Source organism: Mustela lutreola, chromosome 3 (genome assembly GCF_030435805.1).
Source record: "Mustela lutreola isolate mMusLut2 chromosome 3, mMusLut2.pri, whole genome shotgun sequence".
In the NCBI taxonomy this organism is placed as follows: Eukaryota; Metazoa; Chordata; class Mammalia; order Carnivora; family Mustelidae; genus Mustela; species Mustela lutreola.
In genome coordinates this window covers 160,655,543-160,674,596 of record NC_081292.1, presented here as the reverse complement: position 1 = coordinate 160,674,596, position 19,054 = coordinate 160,655,543, and the positions used below count along the sequence as shown (strand labels likewise).

Sequence of the window (19,054 nt, the reverse complement as noted above, 5' to 3'; positions counted from 1 at the left end):
ACCATTACTAAAGTCAGACAGATAGAAATACATTTGGCTATAATTTAAAATAAATGGAAACAGGTATTTTTGCTTTATCCACCAAAAATTATTACATTTTATCTTCCATTTTTACCAAATTAAAAAAACAACTATAGAGAGGCAAACACTAAAAATAAGAACTAAGTTGTAGCACTGTAAAGTCACAAGTAACCAATGAAAATAGTCACATGTAACATCTACTATCTCCATGGCCTATACTGTAGGAAAGACTATGTTTTTGTTTCATTCATTCAACAAGTATTTTACCGAGCACCCATGCTGTGCCAAGACTGTGCTCAGCACCTGTGGACTTCTTATAAAGTACAAAACACAGGACCTGCCCTCTAAGAGCTTACAGTCTATTATATGCTGGAAAGACACAGCAAATAAACCCTAAAACAAAACAAAACTAAATCCCAAAATAAGTGAAACAGAGTTACAGGTAAATTTCATAGGATTTTTTTTAATTTGAAAGGGAGGTGTATGTTGGGCAACAAAGTATGCTGATCTTCAGGAGAAGGAAGAACTTGAAATGGCAGAACTTACGTAAGTAAAGTTAAGTTCATGGTGGTAGTGAGCTGTGGGTAGGAGAGCATGAACAGCACAAGCTCACTCAAGAACTAATATAATCAGTCAAGATATCATAAAAAGATATAGCCTGTGTTCAGCTTAGGGGTGTAAAGACATGAAGCTCAGGATTGAGTTGTACTCTGGGAGATTCTTTAAATTGTGGAATTTAGACATTATACCTTAGGTACAAAAAAAACACTGGAGGTTCTTGGGCAAGGAGACAACATGCTAAAATCAAGAACTTGAGGGGCAGACTTCAAGCAAGAAAACCAGCTCAAAATTTGTTAAGAGTATCCTAGGCATGGGAGTGTAACTACTTGGGTCCAGATGGCAGAAGGAATACAGTCAAGATCTGTTAAAACCTGCCTCACTAATTTTAAGAACAAGAAAATCAAAATCATTTGTGAAAAGCATTCATTTATCAATTTATTGAACAAAGGCAAAAAAGTACTGAATGATTAGAATTAGGGAGGCATTAAAGAATTTTATGTCCAATCAACCCATAAAATCTCATACATATCATCTGTTCTTACCAAATGATCTGAACTGAACCATAGGTTGTTAGAGCTAAAGAAAACTTTAAATCTTTTATTCTACTTTTCTCATTAAAAGAAAAATTAAAAAAAGAAAGAACCACCTAAGAGGACTCTCTTAGGCTTTCAGTGAAGGCAAAATCACCTGTGAAAAAGGTAGGACTTGCATGCGCTTCACATAGAAAGAACAACAAAAATTAGGAAGATGTGAAAACCTTTTAAAAGTAAAACATTCCGGGGCGCCTGGGTCGCTCAGTGGGTTAAGCCTCTGCCTTCAGCTTGGGTCATTATCTCAGGGTCCGGGGATCAAGCCCCACATCAGTCTCTCTGCTCAGCAGGGAGCCTGCTTCCTTCTCTATCTACCTGCCTCTCCACCTCCTTGTGATCCCTGTCAAATGAATAAATAAAATCTTCCTGACTAAGTAAAAAATGGCCTCACATACAATCACATCTTAAGGCAAATCTCTACTGCAAATATTTGAGTATTGTCACCAAGCAAGGAAATTACTTTATTAATAACGGTTTTTTAACCAGTGATAAACCATTATTTAATTTCCATATTATCTAAAATTTATACACCTTTCAAGGTCCCTCTCAAATATGAGATTCTATAATCCTGTAAGACAGCTTTCCCATATGAACAGAAGAGGCAAATTTAATCTATATAATAGATATCTCAGATAAACCTGAAATCCACTTTTTAGTAGTAACAGAACAGCTTGAATTCTAAAAAGGGCACAGTAGGTCATCTTCTGAATAAAAACAAACAACCAAACTCCTTCAGAAAACCATAATACCCCTTAAACCTAATTAACTTGATGCATTTGAAAAATTCTGACTTCTGTATGTTGTTATTCTGTCCAGTCTGAATATTATTTTACAAACAAGTTTTAAAATTTCATGTCACATTCAGTACCATTTCAAAGACCAGAATCATTTAGCAAGTAAGACTGGCAGCAATTTTCATTTTCAGCTGGTCCCAAAATGAGATATTAATGTGAACTAGGCAATATACATGAAGGTTCCATAACCTTCAGTACCAGTCTAAAAAATCTGTAAACTAATTTTTAAAAATTGTATGACAGAACTCTACCAACTTTGTGTCACTATAGCGAACTATATAAGCACGCTGCTGTTTTTCATTAACTTCTGACCATTAATACCTCAAAGTGGATAGAAGATCAATTTTACTAACCGTCCACTTTTATTTTTAAGCAAGTTGTTTACTGGGCTCTAAATTAGATTTCTAGATTACTTGAGTTTATTTAAATTATCCATGCCCTCCAAGTCAGTTACCAAAGCTCAAATAAGAATTAGTTTTACCAAGATTTGGGCCCCATAAAAGTTGAATATTAAAAGGAAAAAAAGAAACAATTGAATTTTAAGTAAAAACAATGAAGATTTTCTTGGGACCCTAGAAGCTGGACTCTTAAGTCATTCATTCATTATCCTAATAGGAGCCAACAGGGAGAGAGAGACTTAAACATCTAAATAGTCAGGTGCATTTAAAGATACATGGCATAAACTGGTCTAGGAAAAAAGAAGAAAACCACAAGGTAAAATTCAGAGTATTTCAACAGATGTGTACCAAATAGCAAGTAATCTTTCTAGGAAGATGGTCACTGATATAGCTAAAGAGAAAGGGCCATAAAGGAAACTGTGACCAGCTTATGTCAATGAGATACATGAAAGTACTTTAAAAAAATAAATAAATATAATCTGCATTTTACTAGAAATGACTAGCTGGTGTCTTGGTTTGGTAGTGCAATAGCACCATTACAGCAAGGGTAAACAGGTCAATCCCTTGCAAAACTTACCTTGATTGGCCCAATGGAAACAGAAGGCCCCAGAAAAGAGAGAAGCATCTGGCAGTAGCAAATTGTTTTATTTTATCTTTCTGTGGAAAGAAACTAATTTTAAATAAGAACCAGAGCATTTAAAGAATAAATATTTTTTAAAGCTCATTATCTAGTTAGAGCAGCTCTACTAAGAAAACCAGAAGAGCTCCTTGCTGCTTAGAGATGGAAAGAAACAGAAGAATCAGAGTTGTTTCTCCATCACCTAAGAAAATTTTAAAACTTGTGTTATTCTAGAACAACAGAATAAAACGGTTCTTTCAAAAGCAAAAACAAAAAACAAACCCCCAAAAACCCCCAAAACTCCTATGGGCAGAATCTTTTGGGCCTGGTGTCTTTGAACAAAGATTTTTGTACAAAATTAAGGGCTACATTATAAATAAAAAGGAAGAAAATCACTTGACATTAAGCCCTTTTACTCCTAAGGTTAAGTTCAAAGAAAAAGACACAAAGCAAGGTCCTTTCTCCACTACAATTTCACCAATAGCTTAAAATATCAAGGCTTAAGTGATTATCAACACAAACAGTATTAATTAACAAAAAGACCATACCTAATTGACTGGCTTTCCAATATATTTTATCAGCCTAAATTTTTGATGATTTATTGAGATACTCAAATTGAAAGAACTCAGCCACCAAAGAATATGTGTATTACAGAACCTGACAGGGGGCATAAAATTATTCATGGTAACTGAACCTGTTACCTTTCTTGGATGCTTCTCTAGGAACTCAGTTCTACTGAATTCACGGAGTCAGCATTAAACCCTTTTGATCTAAATCACTCCCACAAAATGTCCATTTACAATTTATGCTGGGGATGAAAGGGACAGCTCAAAAGCAGGAGTGCAGAAGCAGTAAGCATTAAAACAAAACAGAAATAAAACAGTATTAAGTGGAACGTGAACCACCTATTGGCACTGCCCTATGAAGAATCAAATTAGAGTAGAATCTCCCTTCTCTACCCCCACTGCACGCGCAGGCACACACACACATACACAAGAAGAAGCTATTTCAGAAATAAACTTTATTCTAAAGCAAAGACCTAAACAATTGCTATTTTTAGATTCTATGCATTTATGTGGTCCATGGACATAAGTTATGTTGACCTATAAAATAATATTCACTCTTCAAACATTAACTTCAATTAACATACTTGGAAAAAAGAATGTTAATACACTAAGAAGACTACACGTACAATTACTTGAAAAAAGAACTCTTAGTTTTGTTGTAGCAGAAAATAAATTTTTTATACAGAAGGCTTTTCCTTACATTCAAAATTTGATTAGTGTAATGACTCAACATTTGACTTATTTAACAATATTATTTTCACATAAACTAATTCTTAAACAGCTACAAATATTGACCCAGGTTTTGAAATCTTGACACAATGATACCACAGGCAAAAATAAACAACAAACAAATACAAAATAAAACAAAAACATTCTTACTTGTCCCATTGGTGGCCCTCCCATAGGGGGCATCATTTGCGGCATCATTCCATGAGGTACAGGAGGCATATTCGCTCTCTGACCCATAGGGTGCATTCCCATTGGGGCATAATGCATGCCAGGATGCCCCATCTGAAAAACAGGGACAATTTAAAAATCAGCAAGTAAGACAAATGCTTCTCAAAAATCTGATTTCCACATATTGGTTATGTGCAGTGCTTTAATATTAGATGAATGTGTGATTCAGTTACTGGGTTAGCTTATACTTCCTTGTCTTAAACAAAATGCACTACCCACCAGTATTCATAATGAGCTTGCAACTGACCAAACTACAGAACGAAATAGGAAAAATTAAGATAATTACTGGACAGCTAGAGTATATATTTTATTTTTCAGAGTAACCTGCTTTAATCAGTTAGCTTACTAAACCTGAGAAACATGTGAAAACCAATTTAAAAATTGTTATGGGTGAAAAACCACAACTCTGTTCTATTTCACACAGCAGACAGCTAGTTAATATCTTAACCATAACTATTCTTAAATTTATATTTAAGTTAATTTTAAACTTTGAAACGAGGATTTTCCAAATTCTTTCGGATAAGAGCTGGTCTCAACAGAACACAAACATTATGGGTAACCAGGGACACTTAACTCCTAACATGTGAACATAGTACTTCCTAAAAGAATCTTCAACACAAGGAAAATTACTTCTGCCAAAAAAGGAAAAAAAAAATTTTTTTTTCAGACTAAGGTCTATCACTCAAAGACCCTAAATACAAACAACTAACATTTCCATTTTAATTCCCTTTTAAAAGACAACTATTTCTTTACCTTGGTGCCCATTGTTCCAGGTCTTAAGACCAGGTAATTATCCCCTGCCAATCTTCCCGGCTGTACCCCTTGCAACCACCACTACTACTGGTGAAAACAGATTTTGGCAGCCTCTCTCAAAGTCTACATAATCAAGTTTCCGCCTCCCCCTCCCTGCTACAGCGGGCCTACCTCTCCAAAACGCTCACCCCGCCCAAGGCCCAGCACCTCCACCGCGCATCTGTCTAGGCCAAGCCCAGTAAGAACTTCCAGGGACCCACATTCTTCCCTTTGTGCATCCCCACTCTCCAATTCTCCTCCTCGTTACATAGCACACCATCTCGAGCTCTTTCTTCGTCCACTCTCATCTTCTTCTCCTTTTGGAAAAAGCTTCCTGCCTCTCTGACTTCGTTTTTCATTGTGCCGCTTTCCCCCTGCTCCACCGATCCCTTACCGAGGGCCGTCTCCTCAGGAAGCCGTCAGCAGAGACCCAAGAACTGGAGCAGAGGCTTGAGCCGGACAATCTCCGCTCCCCGTCCCCGGGACCCCGCGAAGGAGGATGGCTCTCCATTTCACTCACCATGAGGCCTCCACGCTCCGCTCCCGTCCCCGGCCTCATCGTCGGGCTCAGACTGCTCCGCCGGCGGCCACTGCCGCTACACATACCAACAAGAAGCGATCTGAGTGGCTGGCGCCCACTGGGGCCAAAGGTTAAAGGCTGCCCTGCGCTACGGGGCGGGATCAGCGGGGCCAATAAGCTGACAGGCTTCCCGACTGTCCAATCAGAGTGCGCTACCGACACGCAGCTCTGCGGCGATTCGCCCCCAGCCTCAGCCTCACTCGGCGTCGCCTGCATGGACGGGGGGGAGGGGGACGGAGGAAGTTTCTGCGCCTCCGCCGGGAAAACTCCACCAACTTTCCCCGGAGAAGGGAAGACAACGGTGTCCCAGCTTCCCGAGCTTAGACCACCTCACCCCGTAGGGGGTGGGGCAGTTGGGGCCTGCCACCTTCACTCCCTCCGCCCGAGTTACGTACGCCCCACAAACCTGAGGCTGCCCGGGGTGGGGTGGGGTGGGGGTGGGGTAAGCAGCTTCTAGCGTTAGCGGTGGCGGGGGCCAGGCGCGCGCGCGCGCGGTGCTCGAGGAGGAGCGGGGGCGGGGAACAGGAGAGGAAGGGGGGGGCTCCTTAAGCGAGGGTTCGAGCTCTTTACGCACCGGCTGGAAAGCCCGCGGAGGGGGCGGGAAGGAGGCGTGTCGAGCGGGGTGGAGGGAAGTTGTGATGGGGCGGGAAGAACAATGCAAAAGAGAAAGAGAGAAGGGCAGTTAGGCAGGTGGGAGCGGAGCCAGAGAAAAATAGGAGCGTATAGCAGAAGAAGGGAGAAAGCTAATCGATTGGGAAATGGGAATCCGAGGGGTATGGGCGGGCGCTAGGACCGGGCGTCGAGAAGATGCGGCTTTGGTGCTACTGGGGCGCGCGCTTGCCTGGAGGTGACGCGGCCGTGGCGGAGGTCTCTGGCTGGGACGAAGCACTGCAGGGAGAGGAGACTTGGCTAGCTTTAGCCTCGGCTCGGCTCTTTCTGCGCACTTCTCTGCTTTCTTTCCTTCCTACTGAGCTGGGGTCGTGCTCTGGCGCAGGGGCGCCCAGCCTTTCTTTAGGTCCCACTGCACCTTCCCCGCCCAGTTGCGCACCTCTGCGCCCCCCTGCGCGACAGTGCCGGGTGGTGGAGGCTGTGGGGGGGGGTCTGGCCGCTGATTGGCTGCTGCGAGCGCGGGGCGGGGCGAGTGGGAGGCTCTCGACCTCCGCGGGCCCGCTAGTCTTTCCCGCCATGTCGTTCGTGGAGGGCGGGCGGCGCTCCGCTGCTCAGCGCCGACGTCTCGACACCCCTGTCACGTTTTCCCGGCCCGCGTTTTCCACGTTCACTCAGGGGGATGGTTGGGGTGAGGGTGAAGTGGACGAGGAGGACGGGTGCGACCAAGTGGCCCGTGATCTGCGGGCGGAGTTCTCGGCCGGGGCGTCGTCGGAGCCTAGAAAGGGCTCTCTATTCCGGCGGGACGGGGACGGGTCTCCGGTTCTGCCCGATAAGCGCAATGGCATTTTCTCGGCGGTTGCGGACGACGGAGCCCAGGCTCGGCGGTGGCCGGTCCAGATCCTCTCAATTCTTTGTTCGCTGCTGTTCGCCATCCTCCTCGCCTTCCTCCTCGCCATCGCCTACCTGATCGTAAAAGGTACTGAAGCTCCGGCGCTGAAAGTCTCTGTCCAGAGTAAAGTTGATCTTGGACGTAGGTCTTGACTTTCATCTGCCTCCTCCCCATCAAAGGCCGGCAAGCTGGTAGTGGCTTTCACCCAGAGTCCTCACTGGCACCTTTCTTTGCTCATCCTCTTTTGTTTTGTTTTGTCTTCGGAATGGTGGAACACCCTGGTGCAAGCTTAGGAGACCCATTTTCAGAAAGGGTCTTGATTAAATGGGTATTCTTGAAGCGACAGTAGAGTCAGTGAACACTTGGGGTGAAATGTTGACAAAATGAAGCATTATGGAGGACAGCAGTCCTTAAAGAGGGTGAAAAGTGTGTGATTAAAATAGGCTATTCATATTCAAAGACTTTTATTTAATCCACGAATGGTTAGAGGTATGCTATTCACTAATTTTGTACACGCACAGAATTCCAGAAAGAACGGATTTTCACCCACAGCCAAAAGTTCAACTTCTACAGGTAAAATAATTAGCACCTCTTGGTTTTGTATTAGGTTTTCAACAGAGTGTAGTGGTGAAGTTTTGTAACAGGACCTAAACAGGACCTATTCTCTGATTATTAGTTTTATTTTCTTGAGTGTGAAGTTTAAGTATCAACCAGATTGGAATAGAAAGAGATGTACTGTGAAAAAGTTTTCAAAGTTTATCCTGTAAACTGTATGGTTGGATATTTATTTTACAGTGGAAAGAATCAGACGCGAGTTTAAATCTCAGTTCTCGTTCGTGTGTGACTTTGGCCAAGTTACTAACAAAAATTAAAACAAAATCTACTTTAGTTCTGTGAGAAGCACCCAACAAGTTGCCACGCAAGTTTTAGGGTTTTTTTGTTTTGTTTTGTTTTTTTGTTTTGTTTTTTAACTAAATAGAATTAAATCAGCTTAACTCCAGTTTTAATTTTTTCCTCATTGCTTCCAAGCTCCTACTGGGCTGCAGATGGCAGCTAACAACTTAGGCTTGATTTTTATACACAGGACAGTTTAGAGTAAATGTGAATCTCTTCATACAATGATCTTGGGTGTCAACTGTCAATGTTAAATTTGTGTTTCATATTTAACATTGTTTAACAGTGTTTCATTACTCTTTCACTCCCCTCCTCTTTTTTTCCACTGTATCTTGGAGAGAGTTTTGTAGGTTATTTCCCTTGTGCTGTGAGAGATTTCCTTTATATTATTAAGTCACAAAACTTGGTAAGCGGAGTCCTATGCAGAAGACATTGAGTTGTGCTTACTTTTGAGAATGGAAGAAAGGAATCTAATATGCTGTGTAATTTCCATTGCTTAAAATACTTTTAGGGGCACCTGGCTGACAGAAGAGCATGTGTGATTTGAGGTTTTGAGTTTGAGCCCCACATTGGGGGTAGAGATTAAATAAATAAAATATTTTCACAATAACTCTAAGAAGCTTTGTGTATATGTGGCAGTTGGCTCATAAATGCTTTATTTGCATACTGAAGGTTCATAGCTGGTATATGGAATCAGAATTTCGACCCATTTGTTTCTGACTCCACAGCATTTTCCACAGGTTCACAATATTTTTCCAGCCTTTAAGCTATTCAAGTAGTAAAATCATCTTTTTTACTCAAGCCTTCTTTTTTTGTATTTACAGAGTTGCATGCTGAGAATTTAAAGACTGAAGAGGACATAGACACTGGGCTACTAGGTATAACTTAACTGTCACTCGATTTGCTTTTGAGTTCATTTTTATTTTGCGAGATCATGTTTAAACTACAAAGTTTTGGGTAAAATACTTAATCACTTGTGCAATTCATTCAGTCTTAATTTTTTTATTTGTGTTTGTGGTAAATCTTATTAGATTTTATATATACTTGGTGTGTGTGGGTGTACACCACACATGCTAGAAATACAGTTTGATCATAGCTGTATGTGACAAAGACCCAGAGACTACTTAACATTTTCTTGCTACTTTCTAGAAAAATATCCCTATACCTTTTTCCAGGAATTAAAAACATACAAAAAAAACTTCTTCATGAACTTAGCAAAGATGACATCTTAAGCAGGCCTCAGGAGAAACTTAAGTTTAAATCTCCTCTAAGCAAATTGTTTTTTAAAAAATGTAGTAAGTATTGGACATACTTGTACAGGTTATTGACAACGAAGAGTCAGACTTGAGTTTCTATAGAATGCTGTACAGAGGTGCGCCTGGGTGACTCAGTCCTTAAGCATCTGCCTTCAGCTTAGGTCATGATCCCAGGGTCCCTGCTTCTCCCTATCCCTCTGGCTGCTGCTAACCCTGCTTTTGCTCTTTCTTTCTGTCATATAAATAAATAAAATCTTAAAAAAAAAAAAAAAAAAGAATGCCATACAGATTACTAGTGAAAACTTTAAGGGTTTTTTATCTTGTATTTATCTCTTCCGACAGAATGATTTTGAAGCATCCAGAGCTTTACTGGTTTGGGATATTTTACTCCTGTTTGCTGTTAATTTATTCAGTTAATCATTCTGAATTGTAAAAAAAAATAGTTGAGATCCTATCCTGCATGTCACCCCCTCTCCTAATTTTAGCAGATCTATTTAATCTCTTCAAGGCTTATGCCCCACAATGATAAAAAATACAGTCTGACTGATTTTGCAGAAGAGGATACCTTTATATTCAAAATATAGAAACAAATTAGTCTCATGAAAACTTTTCTTGGTCTTCTCAACTTCTTGCATGAGAAGATGTACTTTACAGTTACACATTTTATCAGCGTATGTTGTTACACTGTATCATCTCTAAAAACAGCCAAGGTTATGAGGCTTTTCATAGCATTTATTGGTCTGTCAACTTGATGCCACAAGAATAGAACAGAATCTTAAGAACTAGGCATGAATTCTGTGTTGCTATTTAAAAGTTAGAAAACTTCATTCAGTGAACATTTATGAAAAACATAGGGTGGCACTTGTCATCTGAAGGAATGGCTTGTTCAATATCAAAAGGAATGTAATAAGGCGTTGTCGTTTTCCTGCTTCTTTTTCTACTTCCAGTTAGTCTGATATTACTTTTGGATGTGCCTGATAGATACCTAATACAATGACAGCTAATATGAAGATCATTAAGTGTTTCCTAATGGCATGAATTCACTTTCAAGATTCAGGAGCAATCTCAGGAGTGAGGAGAAATTACTGTATCTTTGTGGCCAAAAAACCCTACTAAACAATAGTTATGCCAAAACAAAAATCCTTATTTTGAACCGATGCTTTGGTGGTCAGATAGAGAGTATACTCAATATCTAGTGAACTAATTCAGTCACTTTCCTGGGGATAACTTTGAAGTGTGCATAGTTATAACAAATATTCATATTCATTGTAATGTGTAATAGAAAATGCTTTTCTGTAGAAAGAGTATAGAATTCTTAACCTGTCTCAGAGAAGCAGTGCCAAGATGATTAAGCACCTATAAAGTTGAAGTTACTGAAATAACACTTACATTGTTCTAAGCTGGAATTCTCTTCCATTGGAAGAAAATACAGTATAACCTCTCTGCAGAAGAATGTTTTAACTTGACTACTAGCCTCCAGTTAAAAGTCTAATTGAGACAGCTGATTGTTGGAAATAGGCCAGTTTTTTTTTTTTCAAATTTTGACTTGCAATCAAATCAACCTTGAGTTAGCTTAGGTATGAAGAAGGATTGCTGCATTAGCTTATTTGTGAAGTAATGCCTGTGGAATTATATCCTTACCTGTTTACAATTGATATAAAAGTTTTTAACATGAATAAACAATCTTAAATAAAAACTGTGTTGAATTTGTCCACTATTTATAGGAAAAGTGGAATGTAGCCTTTTTAAATCCTGATTTTGTTGTATTTCATTGCACTTATTTTGCCTTGTTTGCTAGGTACCTCATAGGTAAATATAATGTTTGTTTTGTGTATTACCCTTTTTTGCTGTAATTACTATTGTTCGTACTTGTTATCTTTATATTTCTGTGATTCCTATTTAAATTTTACTGCAAATTGCCTCAAATCTTTAAGAATCACCTGGTTTTTAGAATCAAATAATATAAGCATACTAGCTACTCTCCCTTGAAAGAGTTCTCTTTCTAGAAAGAGTAATAAAAATTTTGCACACTGCAGATTTTTTTATTGCAATTTAAGCCTGGTCCAAGATTGGCATAGCTCATTAAGAGCAAATTTTAGCAACAGCTCTCATTTTAGTATGCTTAAGAATCACCTGGACTTTCTTTTTAAAAGTATCTTTAGGTTTTGTTTCAGCTCAGGGTAGAGTCCAAGAATCTTCATTTTTTATAGGTGATTTTGATACCCCACAGTTTAAGAAATAGTTTTGCAGGGTAAGAATCTCGTTGTTTTTTTTTTTTAAAGAAGTGTGGGGTTTTTTTTGTTTTTGAAGATTTTATTTTTAAGTAATCTTTATACCCAACATGGGGCTCAGTCTTACAACCGTGAGATCAAGAGTCATACATCCTACTGACTGAACCAGCCAGGAGCCCCTAAAAAGTGTGTTTAAAGGCAGTTAAAGTCCTTGCAAGTTGACTAGTGACAGACTAATAAGATATAAGTCCAATTGCCTCTTAAGAAACCTGACTTTGAAAGGATCTGCAACACTGCCATTCTCTTGTCATCTTTGCCTGAAAGCAGTCTTCTTGGGAAACTCTGTTTATAATTTAAACAAAAAGATTCATGATGAGCATGGTATCAGTGCATTTGGGGAGTTAATTGATCCTAATGGTTAATAGGGTTATGCTATCAATGTTCCTCTTTATTGGTGAGGTAGACCAGCCAGGAAGATGTAAGAAATGCTGTCACCTGGTTTTAGAACTCATCTACCTTAATCATCCCTAGGTGGCATTAGAAGGACTTTCCTTTTATAATTGTCCTACAAACCATTCCCTACTGTAAGCCTGTTTTTCAAGCAGATAAATAAAACTTAAGTTTACTTAGTTAAATCACATTTTAGTCCTTCCTGCTAAAGGTTCTTCTCAGGCCAGATTGATTGCACTAATATAAAACGTAGAAATTAGGTGCACCTGGGTGGCTTAAAGCCTCTGCCCGCAGCTGGGGTTGGGCTCTCTGCTCAGCAGGGAGCCTGCTCCCCCCCCCACCACCCTCCGTCGCCTCTCTGCCTACTTGTGATCTCTGTCAAATAAATAAATAAATTTTTTTTTTAAAAAAAGCAAACAGAAATAGGAATTATTTCATTTTTTTACATTAACTTTTGTATCCATCACATTTTCCAAGTTTTATAGCTTTTCACATACTTAGTTCTATTTCCAATTTTTACATTTTTTTCATATCTTACTACAGTGTATGATAAAATGACCTTTTATTTGAGGCAAGCCTGAAATAAGCACATAAGAAAAACAAAGATAGGCTATTACCAGAAAATGCTTAATCTAAGACTACTGTCATTAAATTAAATGTAGGACTAGTACTTTTAATATACATGTCCTAAGTATTCCATACAGAAATTGTAATTGACTTCATGGAGTTCCTTCAGTCTGAAAAAATTTTTGGTACTTGTCACTCTTGACATCTACTAGTTAATAGTTAACATTAAGTCTCTCTTGTGGCTAAGACCAGATATGTAGCATTTTGCATTGTCAGGGGCTATTCTTGTTTGTTTGTTTGTTTGTTTTTTAAGATTTTATTTATTAAGAGAGAGAGTGTGAGAGAGAGCATGAGAGCTTAGAAGGTCAGAGGGAGAAGCGGACTCCGCATGGAGCTGGGAGCCCAATGCGATACTTGTTCCGGGGACTCTTGAGATCATGACCTGAGCCGAAGGCAGTTGCTTAGCCAACTGAGCCACCCAGGTATATTCTTGTTTTTAAGCTACCTATCTAGTTATCCTTTATGATTGAGGTGTTTATAGGCTTGTGAACATTTACAGAGATGATTGATACAATACTAAGTTCAATCAAAGATGAAAACAATTCATTTGACGAGTTTATCAGTTATTTACTCTGCTAAGAGATAAGTGAGACTCTACCCTCATGATTTCATAAGATAGATAGAACATTAGAATCTTGGTAAAAATTTCCAAGAGAAAGGATGCGTTGGAAAGTGACCCGTTCTCTTAGAAAGGCACAGGTTGAAAACAACCATTCAGTTTCTTCCTTACAGTGAAAGATAATGGAAACTGAACTTAAACTGTTTTCAGTGAATGTATTGAGCGTTGTAATTTAAGGATATGATATAGTGCTCTCTGCAGCTGGGTGGGGTAACTCAAGTAATCATTGAAAATTTCACAAATATGTTCTCCTGTGGCTGTGTGTGTAAAATTGTGTGTATTGCTTATTAGTTGAAGAATGACGACTAAGGCAAAAAAGAAGAGAAAAACAAAAGCCCAAAAGTACTGGAAAAATGAAACCAAAATTTTAGATAACTTACCTGAGTTTTAGATCTTTTTATTTTCTATTTTCTACAATTAATGACAATGACTCTCAATAAAAAAAACTTTTTTATTATTATATGATCTCTGATATGAGAAATTTGAGAGGCAAGGCGGGAAGTTGTGGGGAGTAGGGAGAGAAAAATGAAACAAGATGGGATCTGAAGAGAGACAAACCATAAGAGACTCTTAATCTCAGTAAACAAACAGGGTTGCTGGGGGTGGGAGGTTTAGGGATAGGGTGGCTGGGCCATGGACATTGGGGAGGGTATGTGCTGTGGTGAGTGCTGTGAAATGTGTAGGCCTGGTGATTCACAGACCTGTACCCCTGGGGCAAATAATGTATTACATGTTAATAAAAATATTAATTAATTTTTTAAAAAGAAAATCTTTGTTTAAAGAAAAGCACAAATTTAAGCTTAGAAAAATATAAGTAACATTCAGCAATTAATAATACTTTTAACCTTTGTGGTATGCCAAACTTTATTAATTTTTTACATGTGTTATTTCACCTAGTATTGCCAACCTTCCTGCATTCATTCACATAAATTATCTTCTGAACCAAAATTCACAACAATGTATATTAAAATTTTTATGTCACTAGATAGCTTAGGCACAACAGTAAGGAAGAAATAATATGGGTCATTAGCAAGAATTATTGGCAGCCCAATTATTTGTCTTAAAAATCATTGCAGGGCTCCTTACTACATAGAAGTGTAATGAGAAGCCCACATTGGGAACTCTAATCCCCAAGAAATTGGGATCTGGGGAGATGTTTCTTAGGCCAATCAAGTAAAACTTGAACTGGCATTAGAATTAGCTGAAGACTTAAAGCTTATCTTACTAGACTTCGCCTGTTCTAGAGTTTCTGACTCAGTAGGTGTGGTATGGAACCCACAAATTCTTCATTTTTAATAAATTTCTAGGTGATGCTTATGCTTCTAGTTCACGAGAATCACTGGTCTAGTAGTTCACAAACCTGACATAATCAATAACAAAATCCTGCAGATTTTCTTTTTTCGAAATTAAAAGATCTCAAAACCTATCCTTACCTACTCAAAGTGAAGTCACTTAATTGGCTACATGTTTGAATGCTCAATATAAGTCAAGGTCTGTTGGACCCATTTTTTAATTCTCTTGAACAATACTGTTTGTAAAACGGGTATTTTGTGACTTTTTATTCTTTCTTGGGGCATCTTCCAGAGACTAGTTATGTTTTTGATGGAATGAAGCTTATTTAATCTTGAAATATTGGTCTGTTGGATCCTTTTATAAATCTAAGATACATCCTGGGATTTTAGTGATCTTTTCTATATCTCAATTCTTTTTCCATAGTCACTCTCCCTCTCTCAAATGAATAAAAAAATCTTTTAAAAAATGGTGGAATCATAAATTATGCAATAGAATTATGGCTATGTGTACTGATATAAAAGGTCTCATCAGTATGTGAGAGTAGCAAAGCACAGGACAGTTTTTCTGGTGAGAATTCTGATTGCTTTTAGGAGTAGAATTGGCTAATTGAGGTAGGAAGACTTTAACTTTTACATGCTTTTGTACTGTTTACAAATTATGTTAACTCTTGATAAAATGGAGTTACGTAGCATTAGTTGTCAAGTTTTTGACTTCAGGATTCTGGAGGAGGGTACTTGTTAAGATTCAGTTGTTTCTAGTTGCCAACTTGTATGGCTTTTCTGCTTGTTCACAAACAAGGTGAGTCACTTTCTGAAACATAAGCACTTTTAGACTATGATATTACTGTGTACTTTTATAGACCTTTCATTGTGAATCTGCTTCAGTTGTTGCTAGTTGCCAACTTGTATGGCTTTTCTGCTTGTTCACAAACAAGTTGAGTCACTTTCTGAAGCATAAGCACTTTTAGACTATGATATTACTGTGTACTTTTGTAGACCTTTCATTGTGAATCTGCTTTTATCAGTGGTGTAACTGTTGATTAGTTCAAAGTGAATATAAAATAGGAAAACCTGAAATGAGGCAAACAGATTGGGGAATAGTGCTCAGTTTTGAAAACTCAAGGATATTCTTGTATGAATTTTGACAGGTGTTCTGTTAAAGAACCTGAATGAAAAAGCCTGATGGACTTTAGAAAGCCTCATACTTTGTAAATTTTTAATCTGTTATTTTGTGTCTTTCTCACTTTTTTTTTAGATGTTTAGAAGTTTACATCACTCCCCAACAGTCCACGGATAGTTGATTTTTCATAATTACTATCTTTGTTCTGCAGACTTGTATTATATAATATTAAACAGTGTAAACTTGTCAATTATTTTCTCGCCTTTAGCAGTATTCATCTAAATAATAACAAGTAATAGCTATTTGGCAGAATAACCATCATTAAGTTGTAGCTGTACATTAAGTGCACTTATAATTTTTATTTTGGTCCCGTATCTCACTGTGTTGGCAGGAAGGTTGTACCTCAGTCTCTGCTGAGATTCTATCTACCTAGTCCCTGATTGGGTTGAGGTTCTGAAGTGTGACACTATGCCAAAACATTTGCTCAAATGAGTTACTGCTGAAACATCTTGCTTTCTGGTAAGGATGGCCTTTCAGATATTGCATTTTTAAGCCACATCACCATCTGCTCTTTCTGTGCCCCACGTTGGGGAGGGACATCTGTAGACTTGGCTCTGGGCCCATCTGCCAAGATATTATAATCCCTCTGGACTGTTGTGTAGCCTCTCCATGGCTCTGCCAGGAAGACCCAGCAGTACTACCCACCTTTTCCATACATATACACAAGAGCAGACATATCACTTTCTTCAAACAAGGAGAAATCTTTCTCACCTGTGCATTAAGCCCTCTCTTTCTTTCTTTACATTGTGTAAAATGTTTCTACACAAACATTTTATTTGTATCCCAATCAACTCATTATCTTTGCTGTGTATTCAAGATATTTTGTGTTGATCTACCCTCTTGCTTATTATCTATCCTAGGTTGCTTAATCATTCTGTAACATAAAAACCGAAGAGACATTGTGGCTGTTTCTCTTTCTCACATCCTTCTGGGGCCATGAGTGCACAGTTTGTTATCTCTGAGAAAGGGAGTAAAGGAAAGGGAACTAGTGAGAAAAAATTAGGGTTAATCGTTCAAAAAATAGATTTGCCACAGTATTTCTTAATACTTCATTGCCGTGAGTTTGTCTCTTAGCTGTTTTATCAGTCTGTTACTGGGCTTTGTATGGTTTATAAACAGACTGATGCATATATTTCTTAACTACTTGCTAAAAGACATCTTGGTTGCACATTTTGTGCAGCCAGGAAATTTGGTAATTCATGTCATTCTCAACTGTAGTCTTTTCAACCTTTCCTCCCTCCCGGTACTACTGAGGCCTCTGACACAGTCATCAGTGGTCTTGGCATAGTAAACTCTCTTAAAGAGGCAGTTTGAATATGTATCTAAAAACTGTCAAATTGGGGCAACTGGTTGGCTCAGTTATAAAGTGTTTGCCTTCAGCTCAGGTCATGAGCCTTGCATGGGGCTCCCTGCTTTGTGGGAAGGCTGCTTCTCCCTCTCCCACTCCCCTGCTTGTGTTCCCTCTCTCACTGTCTCTCTCTCTCTCTCTCAAATAACTAAATCTTAAAAATAAAAACTGTCTAATTTATTCCCTCTATTCTCACTTTGTTCATTTCCCTTATTCCATTTCTCTTTTACCCCTTCCATGCGTCCAATATAATACCATCCTTTTGACTTTAGAGTTCTTTGAGAAAATCTTGCAGTCTTCCATTTTGAAACTAGAACCTAGGGTCCCAACCCATTTTAAATTGGGAGTTAACCTTTGTTCATATACTAAGGAAAATTGAAGAATCTGATGAGGTTTATAATGTTTATAGGAAAGCTATAAAGAGTAGATACCATAAAATTAATTCTTATGTCAAAAGTGCATGATATGGAAAGAAAGGAATCACGTAATACTAGGTAATAAAAGATAGCAAGCTATGATTCACAAAGTAAGTGAAAAATGTCGAAACATTTTAACAGTGAAGTATTTTAACCATTTTTCCTATAGTTGAATTTTATAAAGCTGAAGATAAGTTATATTCTTAAGTTGAATTTGTACTCTTTTCCCCATGTTAAATAATAGGAATTTTAAACTATTAAAATGTTATTTACTTTTAATTATTTTTTTATTATTAACTTACAGTTGAAATGATAAGATGTTAAATGATATGACTTATTTTTTTTCTTTATTAAAAGATTTTATTTATTTGAAAAGAGTGAGAGCATGAGCTGGGGGAGAAGGGAGAGGGAGAAGAGAGGCAGACTCCCTGCCTGCTGACCGGGGGACCCAATGGCGGGGCTCAATCTCAGGATCCTGGGATCATGACCTGAGCTGAAGGCAGATGCCTTCACCCACTGTGCCATCCAGGTGCCCCTAAATGATATGACTTCTAATTTAGTATTTTATGCTTTTGCATGAGTTTGCTTGTACTAAGCTCAAATCTCTTACGTGTTACCTACAAGCAGTTCAGAAGTTCAAAAATACACATAATCTTTTGAACATGAAGATTCTGGTTTTACTTTAAATTGCTTTGGTGTTAATAATTAAGTTTTTCTCCTCTCTTCCCATTAAGGATTCTGGACTCTACTTATAATATCTCTATCTGCTGGATTCTCCTGCTGTAGCTTTTCTTGGACAGTGACTTATTTTGATTCTTTTGAACCAGGAATGTTTCCTCCTACTCCTCTTTCACCAGCCAAGTTCAAGTAAGTATTCCTGTTTCTTCTTTTTAACCCATTCCAATTCTGTTGAAATGCTAAAACAGATAGGAGCCAGAGGCTGCTTTATGTAAGATAACATATTCAGGTCCCTGCCTCTGTAAAATATAAATGACTTAAGGTTTTCAGTTCGGCTCAGCCTTTAGATAACTGGAGAATATTTTAAACTCCTTACCTAGAGAATGCAATGGTTGTTTAAAAAATGAAATTCAAGAAATGATTTAGAAAAATAAGGAACTTTGATTACTATTTATCCTTTTGGGATGGAATTTCATTTAAACAGTTTATGAAGGCTAAATTTATATCAGCAATGTGAAAGTTTTACTAAATGCTTGTATAAATGGTCAGATTAATATCAGTTTAATAGTTGGATTAGACTTTTCCTTAGATTTCAGTTTTGTTTAATAATTAGCAAGCATTTATGACACCCAGTTTATATCTCTAGATCAAATTAGATGCATTTCATTGTGGAACAACAATAAATTT

The 19,054-nt window shown here is 38.2% G+C and overlaps 2 protein-coding genes across 10 annotated transcripts in view; one reads left to right on the top strand and one right to left on the bottom strand.

The window, feature by feature from the left end:
- The window catches only part of PRPF40A (pre-mRNA processing factor 40 homolog A), a 55,475-nt gene extending 49,381 nt beyond the window's left edge, over nucleotides 1–6,094 (bottom strand). For 4 of the 8 annotated variants that reach the window (XM_059167325.1, XM_059167326.1, XM_059167327.1 and 1 more), the window contains exons 1-2: nucleotides 5,693–5,902; nucleotides 4,429–4,560 (exon numbers count right to left, since the gene is read on the bottom strand). In XM_059167325.1, coding sequence (XP_059023308.1) covers nucleotides 4,429–4,560; nucleotides 5,693–5,902 — 342 coding nt within the window. Of the gene's footprint in view, nucleotides 1–4,428; nucleotides 4,561–5,692 lie in introns of all 8 variants that reach the window. The other 4 variants (XM_059167329.1, XM_059167330.1, XM_059167331.1 and 1 more) reach the window with 2 other exon arrangements.
- The window catches only part of ARL6IP6 (ADP ribosylation factor like GTPase 6 interacting protein 6), a 37,841-nt gene continuing 24,874 nt past the window's right edge, over nucleotides 6,088–19,054 (top strand). Inside the window, exons 1-3 of one of the 2 annotated variants that reach the window (XM_059167333.1) lie at nucleotides 6,088–7,463; nucleotides 9,095–9,148; nucleotides 18,424–18,556. In XM_059167333.1, the coding sequence (XP_059023316.1) occupies nucleotides 6,686–7,463; nucleotides 9,095–9,148; nucleotides 18,424–18,556 (965 nt within the window). In that variant the 5' untranslated portion in view covers nucleotides 6,088–6,685. The remainder of the gene's footprint in view (nucleotides 7,464–9,094; nucleotides 9,149–18,423; nucleotides 18,557–19,054) is intronic. The other variant, XM_059167332.1, reaches the window with a different exon arrangement.